At 47.6% G+C, this 26767-nt stretch overlaps 1 protein-coding gene across 2 annotated transcripts in view; it reads right to left on the bottom strand.

Moving 5' to 3' along the window:
• Nucleotides 1-458: 458 nt before the first annotated feature.
• The window catches only part of LOC130284412 (uncharacterized), a 47321-nt gene continuing 21012 nt past the window's right edge, over nt 459-26767 (bottom strand). For both annotated transcript variants that reach the window (XM_056534733.1, XM_056534734.1), the window contains exon 2: nt 459-2860. In XM_056534733.1, the coding sequence (XP_056390708.1) occupies nt 541-1290 (750 nt within the window). In that variant the 5' untranslated portion in view covers nt 1291-2860 and the 3' untranslated portion in view covers nt 459-540. The remainder of the gene's footprint in view (nt 2861-26767) is intronic.

Raw genomic sequence — 26767 nt, 5'->3', positions numbered from 1 at the left:
ATCTGCTCTCTGGATTGTAAGGTCTCTGATCTGCTTTCTGAATTGTACGATCTCAGTGATCTGCTCTCTTCATTGTAGGGTCTCAGTGATCTGCTTCCTGGATTGTAGGGTCTTGGTGATCTGCTCCCTGGATTGTAGGGTCTCAGTGATCTGCTCCTTGGATTGTAGGATCTTAGTGATCTGCTCCTTGGATTGTAGGGTCTCAGTGATCTGCTCCTTGGATTATAGGGTTTCAGTCATCTGCTCCCTGGATTGTAGGGTCTCAGTGATCTGCTCCTTGGATTGTAGGGTCTCAGTCATCTGCTCCCTGGATTGTAGGATCTCAGTGATCTACTCCCTGGATTGTAGGGTCTCAGTGATCTGCTCCTTGGATTGTAGGATCTTAGTGATCTGCTCCTTGGATTGTAGGGTCTCAGTGATCTGCTCCTTGGATTATAGGGTCTCAGTCATCTGCTCCCTGGATTGTAGGGTCTCAGTGATCTGCTCCTTGGATTGTAGGGTCTCAGTCATCTGCTCCCTGGATTGTAGGATCTCAGTGATCTACTCCCTGGATTGTAGGAGCTCAGTGATCTGCTTCTTGGATTCTAGGGTCTCAGTCATCTGCTCCATGGACTGTAAGATCTCAATGATCTGCTCCTTGGATTTTAGGGTCTCTGTGATCTGCTCCCTGGATTGTAGGTCCTCAGTGATCTGCTCCCTGGATTGTAGGTTCTCAGTGATCTGCTCCCTGGATTGTAGGATTTCAGTGATCTCCTCCTTGGATTGTAGGATCTCGGCCATCTGCTCCCTGGATTGTAGGGTCTCAGTGATCTGCTCCTTTGATTGTAGGATCTCAGTGATCTTCTCCCTGGATAGTAGGGTCTCAGTGATCTGCTCCTTGAATTGTAGGATTTCAGTGATCTGCTCCTTGGATTGTAGGATCTCAGTGATCTTCTCCCTGGATAGTAGGGTCTCAGTGATCTGCTCCTTGAATTGTAGGATTTCAGTGATCTGCTCCCTGGATTTTAGGATCTCGATGATCTGCTTCTTGGATTTTAGGGTCTCAGTCATCTGTTCCATGGACTGTAGGATCTCAATGATCTGCTCCTTGGATTTTAGGGTCTCAGTCATCTGCTCCCTGGGTTGTAGGGTCTCAGTGATCTGCTCCTTGGATTGTAAGGTCTCAGTGATCTGCTCCGTGAAATGTAGGATCTCAGTGATCTGCTTCTTGGATTGTAGGGTCTCAGTGATCTGCTCCTTGGATTGTAGGGTCTCAGTGATCTGCTCCTTGGATTGTAGGGTCTCAGTCATCTGCTCCCTGGATTGTAGGGTCTCAGTGATATGCTCCTTGGATTATAGGGTCTCAGTGATCTGCTCCTTGGATTGTAGGGTCTCAGTCATCTGCTCCCTGGATTGTAGGATCTCAGTGATCTGCTCCCTGGATTGTAGGAGCTCAGTGATCTGCTTCTTGGATTCTAGGGTCTCAGTCATCTGCTCCATGGACTGTAAGATCTCAATGATCTGCTCCTTGGATTTTAGGGTCTCAGTCATCTGCTCCCTGGATTGTAGGGTTTCAGTGATCTGCTCCCTGGATTCTAGGGTCTCTGTGATCTACTCCCTGGATTGTAGGGTCTCAGTGATCTGCTCCCTGGATTGTAGGGTCTCGGTGATCTGCTCCCTGGATTGTAGGGTCTCAGTGATCTGCTCCTGGGATTGTAGGATCTCAGTTATCTGCTCCTTGGGTTGTAGGGTCTCAGTGATCTTCTCCTTGGATTGTAGGGTCTCAGTGATCTGCTCCCTGAATTGTAGGGTCTCGTTGATCTGCTCCTTGGATTCTAGAGTCTCAGTGATCTGCCCCTTGGGTTGTAGGTTCTCGGCCATATGCTCCCTGGATTATAGGGTCTCAGTGATCTGCTCCTTGGATTGTAGGATCTCAGTGATCTGCTCCTTGGATTGTAGGGTCTCAGTCTCTGCTCCCTGTACTGTAGGATCTCAGTGATCTGCTTCTTGGATTGTAGGGTCTTGTTGATCTTCTCCCTGGACATTAGGATCTGGATCTCAGTGATCTGCTTCTTGGATTGTAGGGTCTCAGTGATCTGCTCCTTGGGTTGTAGGGTCTCAGTGATCTGCTCCTTGGATTGTAGGGTCTCGGTGATCTGCTCCCTGGATTGTAGGGTCTCGTTGATCTGCTCCCTGTATTGTAGAGTCTCAGTGAAGTTATTTTCCTTGTTAGATACTTGTTGACTGTGTCTTAGGACAATCAGCAGAATTATGAGCGCAGCTGTGAATTCATTCTCTATATGATAACACTGTTCTGTCTCCTTTGTACTGATTCTCCATCCTGTTCTGTGTAGATCCGGAGCGTTGCGGCCCCTGAATGGGGTGCTCAGTGCTCTATATGCGGAGCCCCCCCCCTTGCGTTTCGCAGCCGTCTTCATTGAGGCAGATTCTTGCCATCGGGGTTGCCTAAGGACAAGGGAAAGTAAATAACTCCTGCCTGTGATGGATGTTCCTGTAAGGTTATTTATTTCACCCCTTCGGTTCAGTCGCCCAGGTCGGGAACAATGGGCGTCCTCTGGCTCCTCGTCAAATATTAACAGAGTCTCTCTGTGCGTCCCTCGTGCACACGTATGAATCTATACATTACAGGAAGGAAGCGGCGTGCGGCCTGTCCTCAGATGTACATCTCAGGGGTTGTCATGGGCCCAGGACGCTGGTGTTTTGGCCGCTCAACGTCGCGCTCCCTCTTCATCCATCCAGTCTGTTCCCACAGCTCCGGCATAATCCGGGGCCATTAATTAAAGTGTCAATGACTTCTCCAGCTAAGACGCTTATTGTCTCCGATCTTCAAAATTCTACAAGATATTACCCGGGCTGGAATCTGCAAGAAAAACAAAATAAAAACAGAGAAAAGGGGTCTTAACTAACAAAGGGGCCACTTGAGATTTTTTAGGTTTTTATTTGACAGAAAAAAGGAAACAACCGCAGCCGGCACAGAATGAGAGCAAATCCACCGGGAAAACCGAGACCGCGAGAATCCTTCACTTTATTCTCATGAATTGTATCCGGACTCCACTCACATCCAAAGATGCCTCCAAATTTCTTAAAGGGGTTATCCAGGAAAAAACTTTATATATATATATATATATATATATATATATATATATATATATATATATCTCAACTGGCTCCAGAAAGTTAAACAGATTTGTAAATTACTTCTATTAATTTTTTTAAATCCTTTCAGTACTTATGAGCTGCTGAAGTTGAGTTGTTCTTTTCTGTCTAACTGCTCTCTGATGACACGTGTCTCGGGAACCGCCCAGTTTAGAAGCAAATCCCCATAGCAAAAATCTTCTACTCTGTGCAGTTCCCGAGACAAGCAGAGATGTCAGCAGAGAGCACTGTTGCCAGTCAGAAAACAACAACTCAACTTCAGCAGCTGATAATTATTGAAAGGATTAAGATTTTTTAATAAATCTGTTTAACTTTCTGGAGACAGTTGATATAACAAATTTTTTTTTTTTCCTGGAACACCACTTTAAAGTCTCCTGTTACCTCCCAGAATGCAGCAATTACTCTTATCAGGGCAAAAGGGGCAAATGTATATATTAAACCTTATATACATTAACCCCTTATCTCCAATACCAGCCCTGAGCACCCGCTGTGTATGTCGCAGACTCATCATCTGAACACCCTCAGTATACTTATACAGCAGTTGAGTCACTATATATTTTGAACCAATTTCACTCTGAATTTGCACTTTGCCCAAAATTTGAATTAATTTTAGGCAAAGTGCAATGTCTTTAACAGGAGTCCCTGCTTCTGTACACTGAGCGATGAGGCATACACTGTATGCTTTGCTTCTCAGTTACGCTTTCCCATCAGTGTACAGGAGCAGGTGCACCTGTCTTTTGACAGGAGTCCCTGTTCCTGTACAAATCTGATTTGCCCTACCTGGCTATGATATTTAATTTAGAATCTAAATTAAATATCATAGCAAATTAGGGCAAATCCTCCCAAAATGAATTTTGACTCCTCATTTCACTCATCTTTAATTGCAATACATTAATATTGCAGCATATTTTACATATTTTGTCCCTTGGGGAAATATGAGTATAAATAGAACAAATAAAATAGTTTTGTTGTAAGCAAAAAAAAAAAAAAAAATACATAATAAAATAATCACTAGAATAAAAAATTAAAAACAATAAATAATAGTTACGAGGATGAGAATTTTTTTAGTCTATAAAACTGATATTGCTGTAACTGCACTGACCTGCATTTGTTTTGTAAAACATATATGGTAAATGGTACAAATAAAAAGACGCCCCATACCGCTCCGTCTATAAGTTGTGGTTCATCGGAGAAGAGGATGAAACTGTGAAAACGCAGTCTCCCAAAACTGCTGCAACGGGGGGGGGGGGGGTACTCCGCTGCTCCAGCGTTCGGAACGTTTTGTTCCGAACGTTTTGTTCCGAATGCTCCAAGCATTCGGAACAAAACGTTCCGAACGCTGGAGCAGCGGAGTACCCCTTTAACCCCCCCCCCCCCCCCCACGTTGCAGCAGTTTTGGGAGACTGCGTTTTCACAGTTTCATCCTCTTCTCCGATGAACCACAACTTATACGTTTTGTTCCGAATGCTTGGAGCAGGCGGCGGGGGTTGTGACGTCACTGCCACGCCCCTTGTGATGTCACGCCACGCCCCCTCAATGCAAGTCTATGGGAGGGGGCGTGGCCTCCCATAGACTTGCATTGAGGGGGCGTGGTGTGACGTCACGAGGGGCGTGGCAGTGACGTCTCGACCCCGTTGCCCGCTCCAAGCGTTCTAAACGAATGTCGGGTACTGCCCAGAGATCATGGGGGTCCCAGCGGCGGGACCCCAGCGATCAGACATCTTATCCCCTATCCTTTGTATAGGGGATAAGATGTCTAGGGACGGAGTACCCCTTTAAAGTTTATGTCTGGACATTTTACCGTATTAAAGGAGTAGTCCAGTGGTGAAAAACTTATCCCCTATTCTAAGGATAGGGGATAAGTTTGAGATCGCGGGGGGTCCGACCGCTGGGGCCCCCTGCGATCTCTCTGTACGGGGCCCCGGCTCTCCGGCCAGATAGCGGGTGTCGACCTCCGCACGAAGCGGCGGCCAACACGCCCCTTCAATACATCTCTATGGCAGAGCCGGAGATTGCCGAAGGCAGCGCTTCGGCTCTGCCATAGAGTTGTATTGAGGGGGCGTGTCGGCCGCCGCTTCGTGCGGAGGTCGACACGCCCCCTTCCCGCAGGCTACCGGGGCCCCGTACAGGAGATCGCGGGGGGGGGGGGGGGCCAGCGGTCGGACCCCCGCGATCTCAAATTTATCCCTTATCCTTAGGATAGGGGATAAGTTGTTCACCACTGGGTCACCACTGGACTACTCCTTTAATATATCTGATAATAAATAAATATACGGATATTGATCTGGCTGCGGTGACATTGTTACCTCTAGGTTTAACCCCTCTCCTGCCGATGCCTTGTGATCTTTAAGGCACCAGAGACGTTCGGTCTGTGGGATTTGTGCTCCGGGGGGTAATAAATAAAAGTAAAGGTGCGGGAATCGCGCTATAAACGGCGTCTGCCGGCAGACCACACTCCGCTGTAAATGTTTCCCCACAAACAGAGACCACCACAAAGCTCCTATAAACTTCGCCATCCACACATTATAAAAACCAGGCACCAACTGAGACAGCGCGAGCCATTGTCTACGCCGAAACCCCCAATGTCTTTATAGGGGAGAACGTGTTAACGGCGGCTGTAAAACCCTCAACATCATTAACTGCAGCCCCTATTTTTCACACAGAAAAGTATATTAGTCCCTCCATGGCTCGGAGATTTTAGCGCCTTCTGTTTCTGCTGTCCGCGAAAAAAAAAAAGGGTGATCTGGAATTACGGATTTTATATTGGTGTAAATGTGTAAATCCCTTAAAGGGACGGGGCGGGTAATGTTTGCTTTGGAGTGATGGTCAAACGTTTCCATCCTTGTTATATTATTACTTTGAGGCCTAGCGCCACAGCTATTGGTCCCGTTGTCCGGTATTGGGTTTAGTTGGGTAGACGCGATACTGAGAAGAGACCCATTGAAAAAAAAAATTGGCGCCCCCTTCTGGAGCTGATTTGCAGGAACATTTTGGTATCTGAAGGGGCCTGAGGGTCCGAGTCCTAATGTAGGGAGATAGTTACACTTTATTCTATCCCAAAGCAATGGCAATAGTAATAAGGCAGCCATTGTTATGGCACTTGTTTATGTGGTGTCCCAGCGCCAAAGGCTGTCCTGTGGATTCCGACTTCCTCAGGCAGACCTGCGGCACAGGTGTTGGGCCCACTGAGAGACTGGTTATGGTTTCTATTGTGTTTTAGCAGTTTACCAAAAAATAATATATTTTCATAATTATCATGTTATGTTATTTCTATATATGTTATCTATATGAACCTTTAAGAGAGGAGCAGATGTGGTGAGCTTGGGGGATAAAGCCTGGTGGGGTGTAGGGTAGTTAGGGTGTTGCTGTTCGGGATGATAAAGGGCGCTGTTAACCCTTGTCACTCGTGACGCCAGGGTGAGGTTAAATACTGGAATCTTGATAGGCCTATTGCCACCCTTCCCAAGACCAATAGGTGATGCAGAAATAAAGGATTGTCCACAACCACTGTTAACTGAAAACTTGCAGGAACTTTTACTGAAGAATTTCTGTACATGCAGCAATAGTAACAGTCCAGATAACAGAGTCTCTATAGATATAGCTGAGCAGCGATTGACAGTTGGTTGGGATCAGATAAGCTCAATTTAGCTTCTTAGAGATTTTGTAGCATAGATCCGCTGGATTTAAGGGTGCGTTTAGGTCCAGTGATCTTGCGGGGAGTAGCGGGGAATTGCTTAGTATATCTGTTATGTTAGAGGCCGAGGCCGCAAGGCTTTGGCCTAGTAATTCGTCTTGTAAGCTGCGGAGGTCCTACCTCTTCCAGAGTCAGCAACCCAAGAGAGGAATCAAGATGGCGCAGGTCCCTTATATGGGCAGGGGCCGGCCGTTTTGGATTGGTCCATAACAACTGTCACTCACCGTTACAGTGCGTTGTGGGTGAACACGTCATGGGAACCTCCAAAGGTCCTGTAGCAAAACCATAGAGTTCTGACCTAATCACGTGACTTGCAGGTCCTGCTACGCTTGAATAGGTAGGCAATTACATATATACATATGTCTGTACTTATATGAACTTCCATATAGGCATCGACTAACTGAGGGGTGACAAGGGGATAACTATAGGAGAGGGACCCCGACGTTCCTAGGTACTCAGACTATGGGGACCTCTGCAAAGGTAACGTATGAAATAAGGTGCCGGGACACCACACAGTGCAACCAGGGGTCAAGTCCTGGGGAAAAAAGTGTGGGAACTCACCCTAGATTTCCACTTAAAGGGGTACTAGACCTCTTATATCCTATCCAAAGGATAGGGGATAAGATGTCTTATCCCGGGGGTCCCGCCGCTGGGGACCCCCACGTTTTCCCTGCTGCTCCCAGTGTTCGCTTAGAGCGTTGGGTGCAGCGTCAGAGGCTCATGACGTCACAGTAATGCCCCCTCAGTAATGCCGTCACGCCCCCTCCCATAGACTTGCATTGAGGGGGCATTACTGTGACGTCACGAGCCTCTGCCCTGCATCACCAGTCATCCGGCACAGAGCGAAGTTCGCTCCGTTCACCGGATGTCTGGGGTGCTGCAGCCAAGACCCCCGCGATCAGACATCTTATCCCCTATCCTATGGATAGGGGATAACATGTCTAGGGGCGGAGTATTCCTTTAAGGGCTAGTCCAGTAGGACTCCTGCTAATGGGAACTGCATTCCTGCTGTGGAAAAAGGGCAGGAACTCCGTTCCCATGAGTTCCTGCAGGACTTGAGCCCTGAGTGCAACCCATGTGACCCTGCCTGCCAATGGGAACCCCTAAATTCTTGGCCATATAGTGTAGTGGGGGAGGAGTTGCCCCAGTTGAGAGTTGAGCACAAGTGTGGTAAAGGTGTGAGGTGTGTGGAGAAGCTCTAAGGAAGGCCCAGAACAAATCTATCTTATCCAGTCATCCTGAAAGGATCCCCCGCACGGTGGAAGTTCATGCCCTGTCGATAGAAAGCTACAGGACCTTGACAGAACCCTACCTACCTGGATCAATCTTCAATTCTCTCAAGTCAGTATCAATTCATTGGGTGAAAGCACAATAAGTCCCAGTAATGCAACAGGGCTCCCAAGGGGTTACACTGCATCCTCTCCACTCTGCACCATACTGTGTATCAACATCTGCTCCAGTTCAGTAAAGACAGTTATCGGTAACCTGACGTCCCTGTGTTCATTTACTCCCTGTGTCTGGCCCAGGAGAAGCTGTCTCTAACCTGGGACCTTGTATAGGGTAACTGTGCCCTGGCGTCACAAAGTGTTAAGGTATTTCCCTACACCACGCGTGGTCCCACATTTAGTAATTTGTGGTAGCCCAGGGTGAGCTGTACCAGGTGCTATGCCAAACTTACTGGGGTGGCTGAGCTATCATAAGGTTTGCTGGAGAATTAAATTGCATATGTATTTCCCTGTATTTCTCTGGTAAAACATGTATACAGCGTGCAGAGGGTTAAAGTTTTGCTAAAATTATTTTGCATTGCAAATTGTAAAGAGAGCAGAATTTAGTCACTGGTACCGCTCCTAGCCAATAAATGCAGAAGATGTCCCCACTACACCCCCTAGCAGGGAAGGAGGTGGTTCTTGTCTCTAGTTAGTGAGTCTACTAGTCCTGTGTACAAGAAAGTCAAGCCTGTCTGTCTAGCTAAGACTGTTGAGACCTAATTAGCTCCTAGCAGGCTATAACTACCCCTCCCCCTTGTTACAATAAATAATTAAATAATAACTGACACAACAACAATTTAACTTTTCCGTGGGTGGGAATCGGCCACAGCTTTATTTATAAAATTACTTATATAAATAACAATTTAACTGTAACAAAGACACCGATTGGCTTCTTACCAACCTGAGAGGTGCTGCCACACCGTCCTGTGTGGAGGTCTACCCCGGGTTGACTCCGCTTTCACCGTCTTCTTACCGCCACGGAGGGGGCTCTGACCGCCACCCAAGAGATACTGGATAGCCAACACCTGGGGCCACCTCAGCCCCCCCGACACACCCAACACATTTCCTCTCCAGGAAATTTTTTAAATAACTCTTGTGTGAACTCCTCTCTCAGACTCGCTCATACACCGAAGAGAGCCACAGCACTCGCACCACCTAGCGGAAAGCCGCTCGCAAAACAAAAACACATATGGGAAACACAAAACTGGGCGAAAATAGCAACACAACATGCAGATCTCCAGCGCCCCACGCGCTGCACTACCCTTCCGGAAACCCCATTCACCTCCGCCGGCCCCAACACAAAAAGAGATCGAATCCCGAACTCACAACACCCCATCCTATCAAGGAAAGCAAAAAACAGACAAAAAACTTGAAATTGAATAATCGGGGGCGGGGAGCAAAAATTTAAAAAAAGGGGGGGCCCTGCCGCCGCCCATTCATCAATAGGACAACAACCGGAAAAACAGTAATTCACAGACCCTCATGCGGCACAAACTGCGTGTCCCGGATCGCCTAAGCAGTCTCGAACCGACGGCCTGCAAACGCACGAAATAGGCACCCAAAAACACATCAGACACCAAAGTCCCATAGAAGGAGATGAGGAGAAAGGAAGTGCCCCATCCACATAGCCCAGAAAAAAGCCAGCGCAAATCCTCAGATCAGAAAAAAATCGCAAAAGCGACAACCAAAAATCCGACCCACCAAGCGACCCAAAAACTCAAGAAAAAACGGTTGCCGACAGGAAGGCCACCCACTCGCGGGCTCAGCCCCTAGGTATACACCAACATCCCACCAAACGCAGAGCAGAAAAGAAAATCACCCCCCGCCATGCTCCGTGCGGCAACCGCACCCCACTGGATCGCAGCACAGCGATCCAGTGGGGTGCACAGGTGATTCACATTAACAGGTGAAAATACCCAGCGACACATACTAAGAATGTTATTTGGATGCACGGAGAACACAGCCCAAATCTTGAACCTCCTTGGAGAGGTGACACAGCAGGTAACTTCCGTTATCACATCCTATAAAAACGAAATAGGAAATCAAACATCAGAGCCTCGTAAGGGGCATTCCAGGTATGAAAAACAAATCCCCTATCCACAGACACATTTGGAACCTCCGGGACCCTCCTCGACTGTAAACATCCCGGCCTCCACACCAACACCAACCACTCGCAAGCGCCTTACCGTGAGTGCGACCAAGTCACAGGGGCCACCAAAGCAGACCAAGAAATACACCACTCTCCACGATGACCCACGGGCCAGCCCCACGAGCAAACCTTCCGACTCCGCCCGAGGGAGCAACCTCCGGAACTACAGCCAGAGAAAAAACTGGACAAATCATCAACACCCAATACCGACCCCAGGTAGCATAGCCCCAAAATAAATTGTAACTCCAAACTGCGAAGAAATAGGTGCAACAAGCCGAGCCCAGGAAGAAAGCCGAAAGAGAGAAGAGCAGTGACAACGCCCCTAATGTCAGACCGACAACACTCCACCATCACTCAAATCACACCCTAGAAATGAAGAAAAGTATCACCAAATTAGAGCGCAACCAAGCACAGGGGCGCCAACCCACACAGTAACGTTACAATTCTAGAACATGAGCTGCCGAAGCAAGCACCCAAAGTCCCACAACCAACACCAAGGGAAAAGCGCAAACAAAACCCAAGCATGGCAGAAACCCACCGACTACCAAGACCCAGGGGTAAACCACCCCGCAGCACCACTGGAAGACCAAACACCACACCAACAACCAACCAAACCAGCCCCATCTGAGAACAAAGCGAGCTTTTGAGATAAACCAAACAAAAGGGGGAGAAAACCAAAAGAAACAAAACCGTAACTGTGGCTGCAAGAACCATGGGGAGCACCGGAAAAGCATGAGGAAAAAGGGGGGGGGGGGGGGGGGCAGCAGCCACGGCAGCAGTGGGCAGGGGGAGATAAGGGGGGGGTGCTAGTGTGGTGGGGTGAGGAGCTGGGTAAATGAGTGGGGACGGTAGGAGGGCTCAAATAGTTTGCGCCGTGATCTGAAGTAGTCCACAGTACCCTTGTTGTTTTAAATGGATTGTGGGATCGCTGTTTATTCATATATACGGTAGAAAAAGTGATCAAAATACGCTAATTTGGACTGTGAAATTTAATTATTCAATTATTACTAGTATTATTTATTTCCGTATGTTACGTATTTATTTAATTTTATTATTTATTGAATTTATTTATTTTATATTTTTTTTATTTTTTTATTTTTTTTGTGCGTACGCCATAAATGGAGCGCTTCAAATGACGATATATTTTTATGCTTCGGACACGTACGCACGCGGCTATACCACATATGTGTATGTTTGTAATATACAGTATTTTATGTATTTTTTATTTTATTATTTTTGTATGGTCGGGGAAAAGGGGGGTGAACCAAACGTTTATTATTTAAAGGGTTAAATGACTTAAACTTTTTTTTATTTGTTTGCAATGCTATAGCTCCCATGGGAGCTATAACACTGCACACACAGATCCTGACACTGATCACTTGCCATGTATTAACATGGCAACGATCAGTGCTATCAAGGATTGATTGCTCAAGCCTGAAATTCAGACTTGGAGCAATCAATCAACGAGCGGACGCGCAGGAGGCAGGTAAGTGACCCTCCTGCTGTGTCCCAGCTGATCGGGACATCGCGATTAGATCGCGATGGTCCCGATCAGCCCGACTGAGCAGCTGGGATGCTTGTAACTTCCCTTTCAGATGCGGCGATCAACTTTGATCGCCGCGTCTAAAGAGGTACTGCTCACCAGTCAGGGGGCAAGCTAGTTATGCACAGCTTGCCCCTCCAGTCCCGCTGCAAGGATTAAATTAACTCATCAGTGTGATGTCCCAGTACGGGTTATAGTCCTGTACAGTACTTAGGCCCTGTCAGGTTGAGTCCCTCTGTGTCCTAGGGGCCCTCCTGCAGTGTCTCCCCCCCATAGTAATATATATTATGTATAGTGTTATGTGTGTTATGTATAAAGGACCTTTAAGGACCATTGAGTTAGTCACATGATAATATGTCAACATGATGTGTTTGTTACCCAGAGAGCACCAGCTAACCAGGTGACCTGCAGCTTGACCTATGGGCTTCTGGCTCAGCCCCCTTTATAAGAGGAGCGGCCATTACAATCTCTCTATTAGATCCTGAGGCGCAGTAAAGACCAGACGTCTCAGAGCCAGTGTCCAGCACATCTGGAGGCCTCAAGCCACCTACAGCCACATGTCTGTAAGTCAAGTCCTCTATGTCTACTGTCACTACCTACAGTCAGGTCAAGTCTATAGTCACGTCTATTATAGTCAGCATGGCTGTCCTAAAGTCTGTCAAAGTCACTACAAGTCCCAGCAAGCTGCGAGGTCCTTCTGTGTTACTGGCCACCTCTCTGGGATCCTGGCCGAGCTGTAAAGACTATTTCCATTTGTCTACCTCAGTAAAGCTACCGTTAACCCTTACCTGGTCTTGGACTATTATTTCCCTGCCTAACCTTGGGATAGCGGTGCTACCGTTCGGGTGGATACCGAGAACACCACGCCCTGGCGTCACGAACATTTAGGGGTTAATTACACCTGCCCCTGGGCTACAACCTCTGCTCCATACACCTCACCTTCACACCCCGAGACACCACATCAGAAAAAGAAGAAAAAGAGTATAACAGTGAAGTGAGGTTGCACTTAGCATTTTTTGAAAATTTCCTGGATGCATTTTGCCTCAGGTCCTGATCAATTGCCTCACCCTTAAAGGGGTATTCCAGGAATTTTTTTTATTTGACTATGCTACAGGGGCTGTAAAGTTAGTGTAGTTCATAATATAGTGTCTGTACCTGTGTGTGATGGTTTTCTCACAATTCTTCTGTGATTTTCACCCCAATTTATTTTTACCAGCATACAAATTGACTGTTGTCTCAGATTTTTCCCAGGTTGCAATGCGGCCGAGACCTGACATCACTAGTCACCTGATGACAGGGAGCCTGTCTGCTTCAATGGGTGGAGCGATCGCTTGGTGGGAAAAAAAATAAATCTGCAACTAATGCAACAGCTGTTGGCACCCTGATTGAAAAACTCAGGTCTTTTGAATGGATGCAGCTCATTTATGTTTCAATGGGTGGGGTGTCTGATGTGTGGGAGGGAGGAAAATGGAATTATGGGATTTGTAGGCAAAAGAAAACTCAAACAGGAAATACCAGTTCACAAAAAGCTACAGTGTTATGGTAATCTCACAACATAGCCATTTAGCCCCAAGACAAGCGCAGATCCTTCCTAAGCATGTCCATTACTGCCTGCCCGGTACATACTAAAATCACCTTATGGTGGAGAACCCCTTTAAATTGGGAACTTCTTGCCTCTCCGAGTGTCTTGTCATAGCATTGACCATATGAAGTAAGTGGAGTGAAGTTCTACAGTTCTCCCACTGTTCAACCAGGGGGCCTCCAGCGGCTGCAAAACTACAACTCCCAGCATTCTGGGAATTGTAGTTTTGCAACCACTAAAGCATCCTGGTTGGGAAACTGTGAACCTCCAGCTGTTTAAAACCTACAGAAAAACTAGAAGTTTGCTATAACGAGAGGGAGGACCATGAAGACCATGTGCCACAATTGGTCACATGTCAGGTTTTAAAGGGGTACTCCGGTGGAAAACGTTATTTTTTTTTTTTTTTATCAACTGGTTCCAGAAAGTTAAACAGATTTGTAAATTACTTCAATTAAAAAAACGTAATCTTTACAGTACTTATTAGCTGCTGAATACTACAGGAAATTATTTTCTTTTTGGAGCACAGTGCTCTCTGCTGACATCACGAGCACAGTGCTCTCTGCTGTCATCTCTGTCCACTGTAAAGGGGTTATCCAGGAAAAAAAACTTTTTTTTAAATATCAACTGGCTCTAGAAAGTTAAACAGATTTGTAAATTACTTCTATTAAAAAAATCTTAATCCTTTCAGTACTTATGAGCTTCTAAAGTTGAGTTGTTCTTTTCTGTCTAAGTGCTCTCTGATGACACCTGTCTCGGGAACATCCAGTTTAGAAGCAAATCCCCATAGCAAACCTCTTCTAAACTGGGCGGTTCCCGAGACACGTGTCATCAGAGAGCACTTAGACAGAAAAGAACAACTCAACTTCAGAAGCTCATAAGTACTGAAAGGATTAAGATTTTTTAATAGAAGTAATTTACAAATCTGTTTAACTTTCTGGAGCCAGTTGAAATATATACAAAAAAGTTTTTTCCTGGATAACCCCTTTAAGAACTGTCCAGAGTAGGAGAAAATCTCCATAGCAAACATATGCGGCTCTGGACAGTTCTTAAAATGGACAGAGATGTCAGCAGAGAGCACTGTGCTCGTGATGTCAGCAGAGAGCTCTGTGTTCCAAAAAGAAAATAATTTCCTCTGTAGTATTCAGCAGCTGATAAGTACTGGAAGGATTAAGATTTTTTAATAGAAGTAATTTACAAATCTGTTTAACTTTCTGGCACCAGTTGATTAAAAAAAAAAAAAAAAAAAAAAAGTTTTCCACCAGAGTACCCCTTTAAGAGCCTTGTCGTCTGGGTTCCTAACACACGTTGGAGCTACAGAAGTTCCTGTTTCCGGAGATTTACTCTCCAGCTTGAAGGATTCCAGAAGAGGCAATCAGGAGGCTTGGCATTAGTGTGTAATGGGGGAAGGTTCCCCTGGCTTCTATGCAGAAATCACACTAAAGGGGTACTCCGGTGGAAAACAATCTTTTTTTAAATCAACTGGTGCCAGAAAGTTAAACAGATTTGTAATTTACTTCTATTCAAATGTTTTAATCCTTCCAGTACTTATCAGCTGCTGTATGCTCCAAAGAAAGTTGTGTAGTTCTTTCCAGTCTGACCACAGTGCTCTCTGCTGACACCTCTGTCCATGTCAGAAACTGTCCAGAGCAGGAGAGGTTTCCTATGGGGATTTGCTCCTACTCTGGACAGTGGCAGCAGAGAGCACTGTGGTCAGACAGAAAAGAACTACGCAACTTCCTGTGGAGCATACAGCAGCTGATAAGTACTGGAAGGATTAGGATTTTTATATAGAAGTAATTTATAAATCTGTTTAACTTTCCGGCGCCAATTTATTTAAAAAATAAAATTTCACCGGAGTACCCCTTTAAATTGAAGTATGATGTCTTGGTCAGGTGATAATCCCAATCAATAGTTGCAGTCCCTAGTCCAACCTTCCCCTTCCAGTAGAAAGGGTATACCCAAACTCTTATAGAACCATTCAAGGCCTGGCGTTGTCCAGAGCAACATCTCCTGGGCCTGCACCTGCTGAAGTAGTTTAGTCAGTACCTACACCTAGGTCACGTGCTTTACCTAGATAATACCTGTCTACAATCAAGTCACTGTTTCTGCTCCTGTTTCTGTCCATGCTGTGAGAATAAAAGTGCAACAAGTCCAAATTTCCAAAATTTTCTTTGCCAGAGAGGTTAAGGCTGAACAAGGACCTCTCTGCAATACATTTATCTTTTTGCTGGCCTCCCATCAGGAGTTAGATGGGTGTCACGTCATGAGAGGATTTACTGCAGATGTCCTTTCAGGTATCATGTCACAGTTGTGTGTAGTATTGCACCCCAGTGACCCAACCTATGAAGATCCTCAACAGTAGTTTCAGTAATTTTGGACTTACATGTACATGTGCTAAGGAACACCTTAAAGCGGTGCTCTGGTGCTCCAGCGTTATGAACATTTTGTTCTGAACTAGAGATGAGCGAATTTACAGTAAATTCGATTCGTCACGAACTTCTCGGCTCGGCAGTTGATTGCTTTTCCTGCATAAATGAGTTCAGCTTTCAGGTGCTCCGATGGGCTGGAAAAGGTGGATACAGTCCTAGGAGACTCTTTCCTAGGACTGTATCCACCTTTTCCAGCCCACCGGAGCACCTGAAAGCTGAACTAATTTATGCAGGATAAGTCAGCAACCGCCGAGCCGAGAAGTTCGTGACAAATCGAATTTACTGTAAATTCGCTCATCTCTATTCAGAACGCTTGGAGCGGGAGGCCGTGATCGTGACATCATGGCCACGCCCCTCATGACATCTGATGACACCCCCGCTCCCATAGACATGAATGGAGGGGGTGTGGCATGATGTCACAAGGGGGCGTGGTCATGATGTCACGACCACTGCCACAGGAACCCGGCATTAGTTTAGAATGCTTGATGCTGCAAGAGATCGCAGGGGCCCCCCAGCAGCAGGACCCCCGCGATCTGACATCTTATCCCCTATCTAGGGCCAGCTCTGCCTGTAGGCAAAATAGGCAGCCGCCTAGAGTGCACTCTTGATGGGAGCAACACTCTGACAACAGCAATAAAGTTAGCCAGCATCTGAAACACCTACCCATCCAGCAAAACCTCAACTATGAGAGACATAATGAGAAAAAAAATCCATAAAATCACATTGTCTGATTCTTAAAGAATTTATTTACAAATTATGGTGGAAAATAAGTATTTAGTCACCTACAGACAAGAAAGATTTCTGGCTCTCACAGACCTGTAACTTCTTCTTTAAGAGTCTCCTCTGTCCTCCACTCGTTACCTGTATTAATGGCTCCTGTTTGTACTTGTTATCAGTATAAAAGACACCTGTCCACAACCTCAAACAGTCACACTCCAAACTCTACTATGGCCAAGACCAAAGAGCTGTCGAAGGACACCAGAAACAAAATTGTAGACGTGCACCAGGCTGGGAAGACTGAATCTGCAATAGGCAAGCAGATTGGTGTGAAGAGATCAACTGTGGGAGCAATTATTAGAAAATGGAAGACATACAAGACACTGATAATCTCCCTCCATCTGGGGCTCCACACAAGATCTCACCCCGTGGTGTCAAAATGATCACAAGAACGGAGAGCAAAAATCCCAGAACCACACGGGGGACTTAGTGAATGACCTGCAGAGAGCTGGGACCAAAGTAACTGGGACCAAAGGCTACCATCAGTAACACACTACGCCGCCAGGGACTCAAATAATGCAGTGCCAGACGTATCCCCCTGTTTAAGCCAGTACATGTCCGGGCCCATCTGAAGTTTGCTAGAGAGCATTTGGATGATCCAGAAGAGGATTGGTAGAATGTGATATGGTCAGATGAAACCAAAGTAGAACTTTTTGGTAAAAACTCAACTCGTCCTGTTTGGAGGTGAAAGAATGCTGAGTTGCATCCAGCGAACAACATACCTACTGTGAAGCATGGGGGTGGAAACATCATGCTTTGGGGCTGTTTTTCTGCTTAGGGACCAGGACAACTGATCCGTGTAAAGGAAAGAATGAATGGAGCCATGTATCGTGAGATTTTGAGTGAAAACCTTCTTCCATCAGCAAGGGCATGGAAGATGAAACGTGGCTGGGTCTTTCAGCATGACAATGATCCCAAACACACCGCCCGGGCAATGAGGGAGTGACTTCGTAAGAAGTATTTCAAGGTCCTGGAGTGGCCTAGCCAGTCTCCACATCTCAACCCCATAGAAAACCTTTGGGGGGAGTTGAAAGTCCATGTTACCCAGCGACAGCCCAAAAACTAGAGGAGATCTGCATAGAGGAATGGGCCAAAATCCCAGCAACAGTGTGTGAAAATCTTGTGAAGACAGAAAACATGTGACCTCTGTCATTACCAACAAAGGGATATAACAAAGTATTCAGATGAACTTTTGTTATTGACCAAATACTTATTTTTCCATCATAATTTGCAAATAAATTCTTAAAAAATCTGATTTAATGGATTTATTTTTCTCATTATGTCTCTCATAGTTGAGGTTATAACCTATGATGAAAATTACAGCCTCTCACCTTTATAAGTGGGAGAACTTGGTGGCTGACTAAATACTTTTTTGTCCCACTGTACATGAGGAGGGGGTTTGTTACAGTGTGTTATCCCAGTAGTAAGGTAATTACATTAGGAGGTTTGTTACAGTGTGTTACCCCAGTAGTAAGGTAATTACATTAGGAGGTTTGTTACAGTGTGTCACCCCAGTAGTAAGGTGGGGGCGTTTCAAAGGGTGGAGCCAGTGGGTAAGGTCAAGGGGTGGCAAAATGAGCTTTCACCTAGGGTGGCAAAAATTCTTGCACCAGGCCTGCCCCTATCCTTTGGATAGGGGATAAGATATCCAGCAGCAGAGTATACCTTTAACCCATCCAGAACCAAGGGCGTATAGGTACGCCCTTGGACCCTGGTACTTAAGGACCAAGGGCGTACCTGTATGCCCTGGTTCCGTTAACAGGGTTTAAACTGTTCTCACTAGCGGAGAACGGGTTAAAGCCCCGTGGGTCCCGGTTGCTATGGGCAGCCAGGACCCATGGCTGATTCCGGGCACCGACGATCAGGCCAATGACGGCCATTAACCCTTTAGACACCGTGATCAAAGTTGATCGTGATGTCTCAAATGAAAGTGAAACTGTCCTGGCAGCTTAGCGGAGCTGATTGAGAATATCGTGACATAATCGCGATGTCCCGATCAGCTTACTGGATGATGAGAGGGTCCTCACCTGCCTCCTGGTCATCTGATCGGCGATCTACTGCTCCATGCCTGCGCAGTAGAGCGCCTGTTACACTGATCAATGCTATGCTATGGCATGGCTGGGTGCAGCCATCAGACCCCAGTGATCAGACATCTTATCCCCTATCCTTTGGTTATGAGTGATGTCACTCCACTTAGTTGTGACATCACATTCCTTCACTGTAGATGAAGGTGTGATGTCCCGGTACCGTATTGCATACCGTACCTTGTGTGGTGGTCCCCAAAGTCAGTGTTCCTATGTTCAGGAGGGTCCCCCAGTCGCCTCCTTCTACGCTAATTCTATAGTGTTTATGTGTATATATTTAATAATGTGTATACTTAATATAATGCATATTAGTACTTACCTTGTTAGCGTCGCAGGACCTTCGGTCATGTGACCATGTTAATTCCTCTATGGTATGTTGGAGGACCTTTGGAGGTCCTTGGGTCACATGTTACCCATAACACTGTGTAAAGATGATTGACAGAAGTATTTGACCAATTGTCCAGCCCCTGCCCATACAAGGGAGCTGTAGCCAATGATCACTATCTTGGGTTGCTGCTCTCACGGATGCCGTACTACCAGGACGGATCTGCGCAACTTTCAAAGACAAGCTAGGCCAGAAGCCTGCCGGCCTCAGCATAAGACTAAAACGTGAGTTCTAAACTAAATCCCCGCTAAAGCTAGCGTGACTACTGGACCGAAACTAAATCTCCTTAATCCAGTGGAACAGCGCAGATTAGTCTACGGACTTTAAAACGTTAAGGTCCCGACCACTGTCAATCTCTGAGAGACTTTGCATGTATAGAGACTGTTCCGGTTATGAAGCTTGCATAAAATCTTCAGTAAAGTTCCGACTGTTTTCAGCAAACTCTCCGGTTGTGGGAAGGGTGGCGGTAGGACAAGCATTGCAGAGGAGCCCTCACCCTGGCGTCACAAATAGCAAGGGTTAACAAGCACCCTTTAGTCACCGCACAGCTACACCCCATATACCCTACATCCCCCAGGCTATCACAAAGGCACAGAGGCTTATTGGTTCTGGCTTTGTGCATATGGCAGCTGAAGCAGAAGACGTTGGCCATAGGGTGCGGTGCTCCTTATATCTGAAATCTAACGTTTCCCCTTTAAGGGAATATGCCGGCGCTGACTTTGTCGCTCACCCGGGCTGCGCACGTCAGTCGTATTGTAAGTGAGTGGTGACCTCTCTGCCACCGCAACGCTTGATGTAAATAAACGTTTACACGCTGACAGCGAATAATGGCGTCTGGCAGGAGTCCAGATCCCCTCAACCTGGTAAAATCTGAAGAAAACCCTCAGAATGTGCCAGCACAATGGAGAGTATGTAAGAGTTCAAATGGAGCAGAAAGTGCTGACTGAACGATGAAAGTGGAGAGCGCCGGAGCCGCGAGAGGCCGTACGCTCCTGCCTGGGAGAGGCACATTCACCATAATACAGCATGAAGACTTCTGCATTCCTTATGCTGCGCACAAAGACGTCAAAGCATCTGGAAACCGACAATGCCTGCCATCCCGGGACGCTGCCGAGGCTTCTCCTGACCCCGCGGTCCCTGTCCTATCTGGGGGCGCTGCCGTAGCGTTGCTGGGCGCCATTCATTTTTCATTGGTTTAGATCGCAGCGAGCAGAGAGGTAACCTCCACAGCGGGGCCCCTGACCATGTGCCAGTCATAACACTAGTGTCTTCTTATCCAGCAGATCCCCCATATAGCACTACTGCCCTCTAGTGATGCCTGCCGGGATCTCAGGGGCCCTCAGACCTGGCCCTCCGGGTGTTCCTTCTCACTCAACTTGAATTTTGTCCCGGAATTGTTCCCTTAAAGAGGTACTTTTTACTGGTTGTATACTAAAGAGAATTCCAAAAAAGAAATGTATTTCCTCTGATGTCATGAGCACTGTGCTCTCTGCTGACCTCTGCTGTCCATTTTAGGAACTGTCCGGAGCAGGAGAAAATCCCCATAGCAAACATATGCTGCTCTGGACAGTTCCTAAAATGGACAGCAGAGGTCAGCAAAGAGCACTGTGGTCATAACATCAGAGGAAATGCATTTCTTTTTTGGAATTCTCTGTAGTACCTAAAAAGTACTGGAAGGATTACGATTTTTTAATAGAAGTGATTTACAAATCTGTTTGTCTGGCACCAGTTGATTTAAAAAAAAAAAAGGTTTCCACGGGAGTACCCCTTTAATACAGGAATGAGACCCCGGGACACTAGGATTCCGTGAAACAACTTTAAAGGGGTACTCCACCCCTAGACATCTTATCCCCTATCCGAAGCTGCTGGGGACCCCCGCAATCTTGGCTGCGGCACCCCAGATATGCCGGATGACTGGCGATGTAGACTGGCGATGTAGACTTACATTGAGGGGGCGTGACAGTGATGTCATGAGCCTCCGGCGCTGCACCCGACGCTCTAAACGAACACCGGGTGCAGCAGGGAGATCGTGGGACTGCCAGGCTGCTGGATTCCGCGAGTGGAGATTCAGCGTTCATTCTGTAGTGTGAACGCACCCTAACACCGCAGCTTGGACACCTTTGAGCCTTTGGATAGGGAATAAGATGTCTAGGGGCGGAGTACCCCTTTAAGAACTCGAACTTCTTGTGCAATTCCAATATAATGCAGTCAGGTTGGCGCACTTTGGTGCAATATGTAGACTTTTCTTTCCTCTCATCACTTTGGTTTTGTGAGACGATACCTGAAAGAACGTGGTGGGAAAACATCTCATGAAGTCCCTGCCAAGCAGCACCAACTCCGAGCGGGGGTCAACATTGAGCTTATTATATTTGTGGTGTCCCGGTACGGGATACGGTCCTACAGTCCTGTCAGGTTGATTCCCTATTTGTCCCCGGGGCTCCCCTGCAGTGTCTCCCCTGTGTATATAAGTTTTCACATGGAAGAGTAAAGGTCCTGTATTGTTAGTCACATGATTATGTCACATGTTTAAGTCATATGATTGTTACCCAGACAACCCAGTGACCATGTGACCTCGCTGGTAACCTATAGGCTCCTTGCACAGCCCCCTATATAAGGAAGGGAGGAGCTGCAATCTCTCTCTTTTATCTCTTAATTTCCTGCTGAGGTCCCAGTCATCTGTCCCAGTCCCTGTGTCGCCATTGGAGGCCTCAAGCCTAAAGTCTGCAGCCACCTGTCAATTGCAAGTAGGCTCAAGTCTTCTAATAGTCAGTCATCAAGTCAGTCAAGTCAAGTCTACTGTTTAGTCACCGTGGCCTATATTATCAGTCAGTCTACCTACTGCAAGTCCCAGCAAGCCAGCGAGGTCCCCTGTGTCACTGGTCCCCTCTCTGGGTTACTGGCTGAACTGTATAGATTGTACCATCTGTCTAACCTCAGTAAAAGGTACCGTTACCCTTAACCTGGCCTTGGACTCTTTATTGTGCCTGCCTGATCTTGGCCTAGCGGTGCTATCTTCAAGTGGTTATATAGGAAAACCACGCCCTGGCATCACGAACACGAAGGGGTTAATACCATCTATCCCTGGGCAACACCATCTGCCCCTTACACCTCACCTCAGACCCTGTGGCTCACCACATATTGCAGAGAGGTCCTTGTTCCGCCTTCTTCTCTCTGTTGAAAATGATCACTTCCCTCTTGGAGACAATGGCTGACAATGACAATGAAAAAGGCACAAGCAGGTTTTTTTTGCCCCTTTTGATTTACACATTTCTGCAGATTTTGAGTTGCAATCCACTGATTTTGGCAATACACGATATCGAAGGGTTTTATAAACTGCGATTTTTTGGGAAAAGGCACAAAAAAGGCGAAAAGCCACTGAAAAGTCTCTAAAACTACACCAGCCCAGACTTAGCTTTTTGGTGAATGTGAAGAGAGAAATTTCAGAAAATGTGACCTGTGCAAAATGTATCAAATGCTCTGTGACCATATAATAGATTTGGGGCTCCTACACATTACCAGCACACAAAAAAAAAGGTCTAGAAAAATGCTTCACTTACACCTACAATGATAAATGCTTCACTTACACCTACAATGATAAATGCTTCACTTACACCTACAATGATAAATGCTTCACTTACACCTACAATGATAAATGCTTCACTTACACCTATAATGATAAATGCTTCACTTACACCTACAATGATAAATGCTTCACTTACACCTACAATGATAAATGCTTCACTTACACCTACAATGATAAATGCTTCACTTACACCTACAATGATAAATGCTTCACTTACACCTACAATGATAAATGCTTCACTTACACCTACAATGATAAATGCTTCACTTACACCTACAATGATAAATGCTTCACTTACACCTGCAATGATAAATGCTTCACTTACACCTATAATGATAAATGCTTCACTTACACCTACAATGATAAATGCCGGCAAATGAACTTAAAGGGGTACTCCGCTGCTTAGCGTTTTGAACAAACTGTTCCGAACGCTGGTGCTGGCGCCGAGAGCTTGTGATGTCATAGCCCTGCCCCCTCACGATGCCCCGCCCCCTCAATGCAAGTCTATGGGAGGGGGCGGGATGACTGTCACGCCCCCTCCCATAGACTTGCACTGAGGGGGCGGGGTTATGACGTCACAAGCTCCTGGTGCTGGCTCCAGCGTTCGGAACAGTTTGTTTTCACCGTAGTACCCCTTTAACCCTTGCACCATCACACTCTCTCTAGCGTCTTAGCTGGACCGATAGGGTGTGATCGTGACAACTGGTGGCAGCGTCGGGATATATTTAGAGATTTTTAGTGCTTGCTGCATTTTACCTGTAAGGAAATCTTAGCACTAAAAAAGAAAATGCATACATCTTCTTGTGTGTAAATTCCAAAGACAGAGCTCAGTGCTGGTTTAAAAGACATACAAAAAGAGTGCAAGACAGTTCTGTCCTCCCCATCTCCTGTTTTACCTCCTCTGTCTCATCTCGGAAATATGGAGGCATATCGCAAGCAGTCCAAGCCTGCATTGGAGCTAATGTGCCAAGAAAAGGAGATCCCTACTGCAGGAAAGAACAAGGAACAACTTATTGCTGATCTTGTGGAGTATGATGCCCGTGCAGAAGAGCTGAGTGACATGAGGCAAAGTCCTACAGCTGGAACTGCCATCCAAGGACTGATATCTCCTGGGGAATACAACATCAGGACAGTCGCCACATGAGGCCTTGGACTCTTATATGCGGACTGCCTTACAACACCTTGGGAATGTGGATGCCAATATGAAACTCCAACTGCTTCTCCAGTACCAAACTGCAGAGAGAGAGGCCCAGGCACGAGCCGCAAAGAGAGAGGCCCAGGCACAAGCCGCAGAGAGAGAGGCCCAGGCACGAGCCACAGAGAGAGAGGCCCAGCGAAGGCATGAACTGGAGGTTCTGAGGCTGAGAGGGGATGCTTCATCCGCACGGAGTGATGTGCAGGATCAAGGAGACCACAAACCCCGCTTGGAACATTTCGCCATGTTGGAGAAAGATGGTGATCTGGATGTGTTCCTGAGGGGATTTGAAAAGGTTTGCCGGCAGTTTTATCTACCTAAGGAACAGTGGGGACGATATCTAACCCCAAGGCTGCGAGGGAAAGCTCTGGATGTGTTTTCTTCGCTTCCCTCTGAAAGTGACCAGGACTATGAGGCATTAAAATCTGCCCTGCTAAAAAGTTTTAATCTGACTCCAGAGGCTTATCCGAAAAAGTTTCGGACTTTGCAGCAAAGCGCCACAGAAAGCTGCACTCAGCATGCAGGTCAGCTAAGGACTGCATTCAGGCAATGGACTGGGGGCCTACAAGTCACTACCTATGAGGCCCTGGAGGACTTGATGGTCCTGGATCAGTTTCTCCAAACACGGAGCTTTGAAGCCAGAGAGTGGACTTTTTTACCGCAAACCTAAGACAGCCATGGAAACAGCAGAACTAGGAGATGACTTTGCCAACAACCGGGCGCCAGCAGCAAAGCGTGGATCTGCACAAGCTGGAGCAAGTACCTGGAGGGGAGCCACACAACCACAAAGCACCACCAGGTCAGCCGGGAAATTCTTGCCATCATTCCGAAAAGCATCAGGAGCCACATTGGGTCAGGGGGACACCCGCCGATGTTACAGATGCAACAATATTGGGCACTTGAGTGCCACTTGCCCCAACAAAAAGAATTCTCCACCAGTAGCTGGAGGATACACAGCCGTTCTTCTGGTGTCCGGAGCGGTGGAGAAAAGAGCGGATAACCTGCAGAGTGTAACTGGGTGACCGGGTGACAGTGGGTTTGTGAGATTCTGGAGCCTCATTTACCTTGGTGCGGCCTGAAGTGGTGGATACAGAGGACATCATCCCTGGAAGAACCATGGCTTTAAAAGGAATTGGAGGTGTGCGGCCTGCTGTGCCCATGGCCCGTGTGTACCTGGATTGGGGTACAGGCCAAGGTTTGCGGGAGGTGGGGGTCTCTGAGGACATCTGTCACGATGCCGGCTGGCAGGTAGTGGATCCTCTGTGCCAGAGAGGGATTGGCGTGGACCGTGCTAGTGGATCGGTTCTATGTCACTACTGGTATTCACCAGAGCCCGCCGCAAAGCGGGATGGTCTTGCTGCGGCGGTAGTGACCAGGTCGTATCCACTAGCAACGGCTCAACCTCTCTGACTGCTGAAGATAGGCGCGGTACAAGGGAGTAGACAGAAGCAAGGTCGGACGTAGCAGAAGGTCGGGGCAGGCAGCAAGGATCGTAGTCGGGGGCAACGGCAGGAGGTCTGGAACACAGGCTAGGAACACACAAGGAAACGCTTTCACTGGCACAATGGCAACAAGATCCGGCAAGGGAGTGCATGGGAGGAGGTCAGATATAGTCAGGGACCAGGTGGAACCCAATTAAGCTAATTGGGCCAGGCACCAATCATTGGTGCACTGGCCCTTTAAGTCTCAGGGAGCTGGCGCGCGCGCGCCCTAGAGAGCGGAGCCGCGCGCGCCAGCACATGACAGCAGGGGACGGGAACGGGTAAGTGACCTGGGATGCGATTCGCGAGCGGGCGCGTCCCGCTGTGCGAATCGCATCCCCGACGGCCATGACAGTGCAGCGCTCCCGGTCAGCGGGACCGACCGGGGCGCTGCGGAGAGAGAGACGCCGTACGCGCTCCGGGGAGGAGCGGGGACCCGGAGCGCTAGGCGTAACAGTACCCCCCCCCCCTTAGGTCTCCCCTTCTCTTTGTCCGGTAACTGCCCCCCCCGGGATGAGGACACCGGGAAAGGATGGAGGGATTCCTCAACGGCAGGCAGTACAGCAGGAGTGGGAATGGGGAGGGAGGGCAGAGGGCGAGGCCTGGCACGGGGCAGTGTGACACCAGGACGAGGGCCACGAGGAGGCACCGAGGCTTGACTGACTGGACTGGGAGGGGGGGAGAGGCACTTCTTAAGGCGGGCAGAGTCCATAACGACCTTAGGGAGACCGGATACAGGAGGAACCACAGGGTCACGGCAGGGAGTACTGGGAACCGGTTTAAGGCAGTCCTTGAAGCAAGAGGTACCCCAGCTCTTGATCTCCCCTGAGGACCAATCCAGGGTTGGGGAATGGTGTTGAAGCCAGAGTAGTCCAAGGAGAATTTCAGAAGTGCAATTGGAGAGGACCAAAAACTCAATTTTCTCATGATGAGGTCCGATGCACATTAGGAGGGGCTCCGTGCGGAAACGCACGGTGCAATCCAACCTGGCTCCGTTGACCGCGGAAATGTGGAGTGGCTTGACAAGACGGGTCACCGGGATGCAGAATTTATTCACCAAGGACTCCCGAATAAAATTCCCAGAGGCACCAGAGTCCAGGCAGGCCACGGCTGAGAGGGAAGAGCTGGCTGAAGAAGAAATCCGTACAGGCACCGTGAGACGTGGAGAAGCCGACTTAGCATCAAGAGATGCCACACCCACGAGAGCTGGGTGCGAGCGTGCGTTTCCCAGACGTGGAGGACGGATAGGGCAATCCACCAAAAAATGTTCGGTACTGGCACAGTACAGACAAAGATTCTCTTCCTTACGGCGATTCCTCTCTTCCAGGGTCAGGCGAGACCGATCCACTTGCATGGCCTCCTCGGCGGGAGGCCTAGGCGCAGATTGCAATGGAGACTGTGGGAGAGGTGTCCAGAGATCTAAGTCTTTTTCCTGGCGGAG

Source organism: Hyla sarda, chromosome 8, assembly GCF_029499605.1.
Source record: "Hyla sarda isolate aHylSar1 chromosome 8, aHylSar1.hap1, whole genome shotgun sequence".
NCBI classification, from domain to species: domain Eukaryota; kingdom Metazoa; phylum Chordata; class Amphibia; order Anura; family Hylidae; genus Hyla; species Hyla sarda.
Note: the sequence above shows the minus strand (reverse complement) of the source record. Positions and strands in the feature narration are given on the sequence as shown.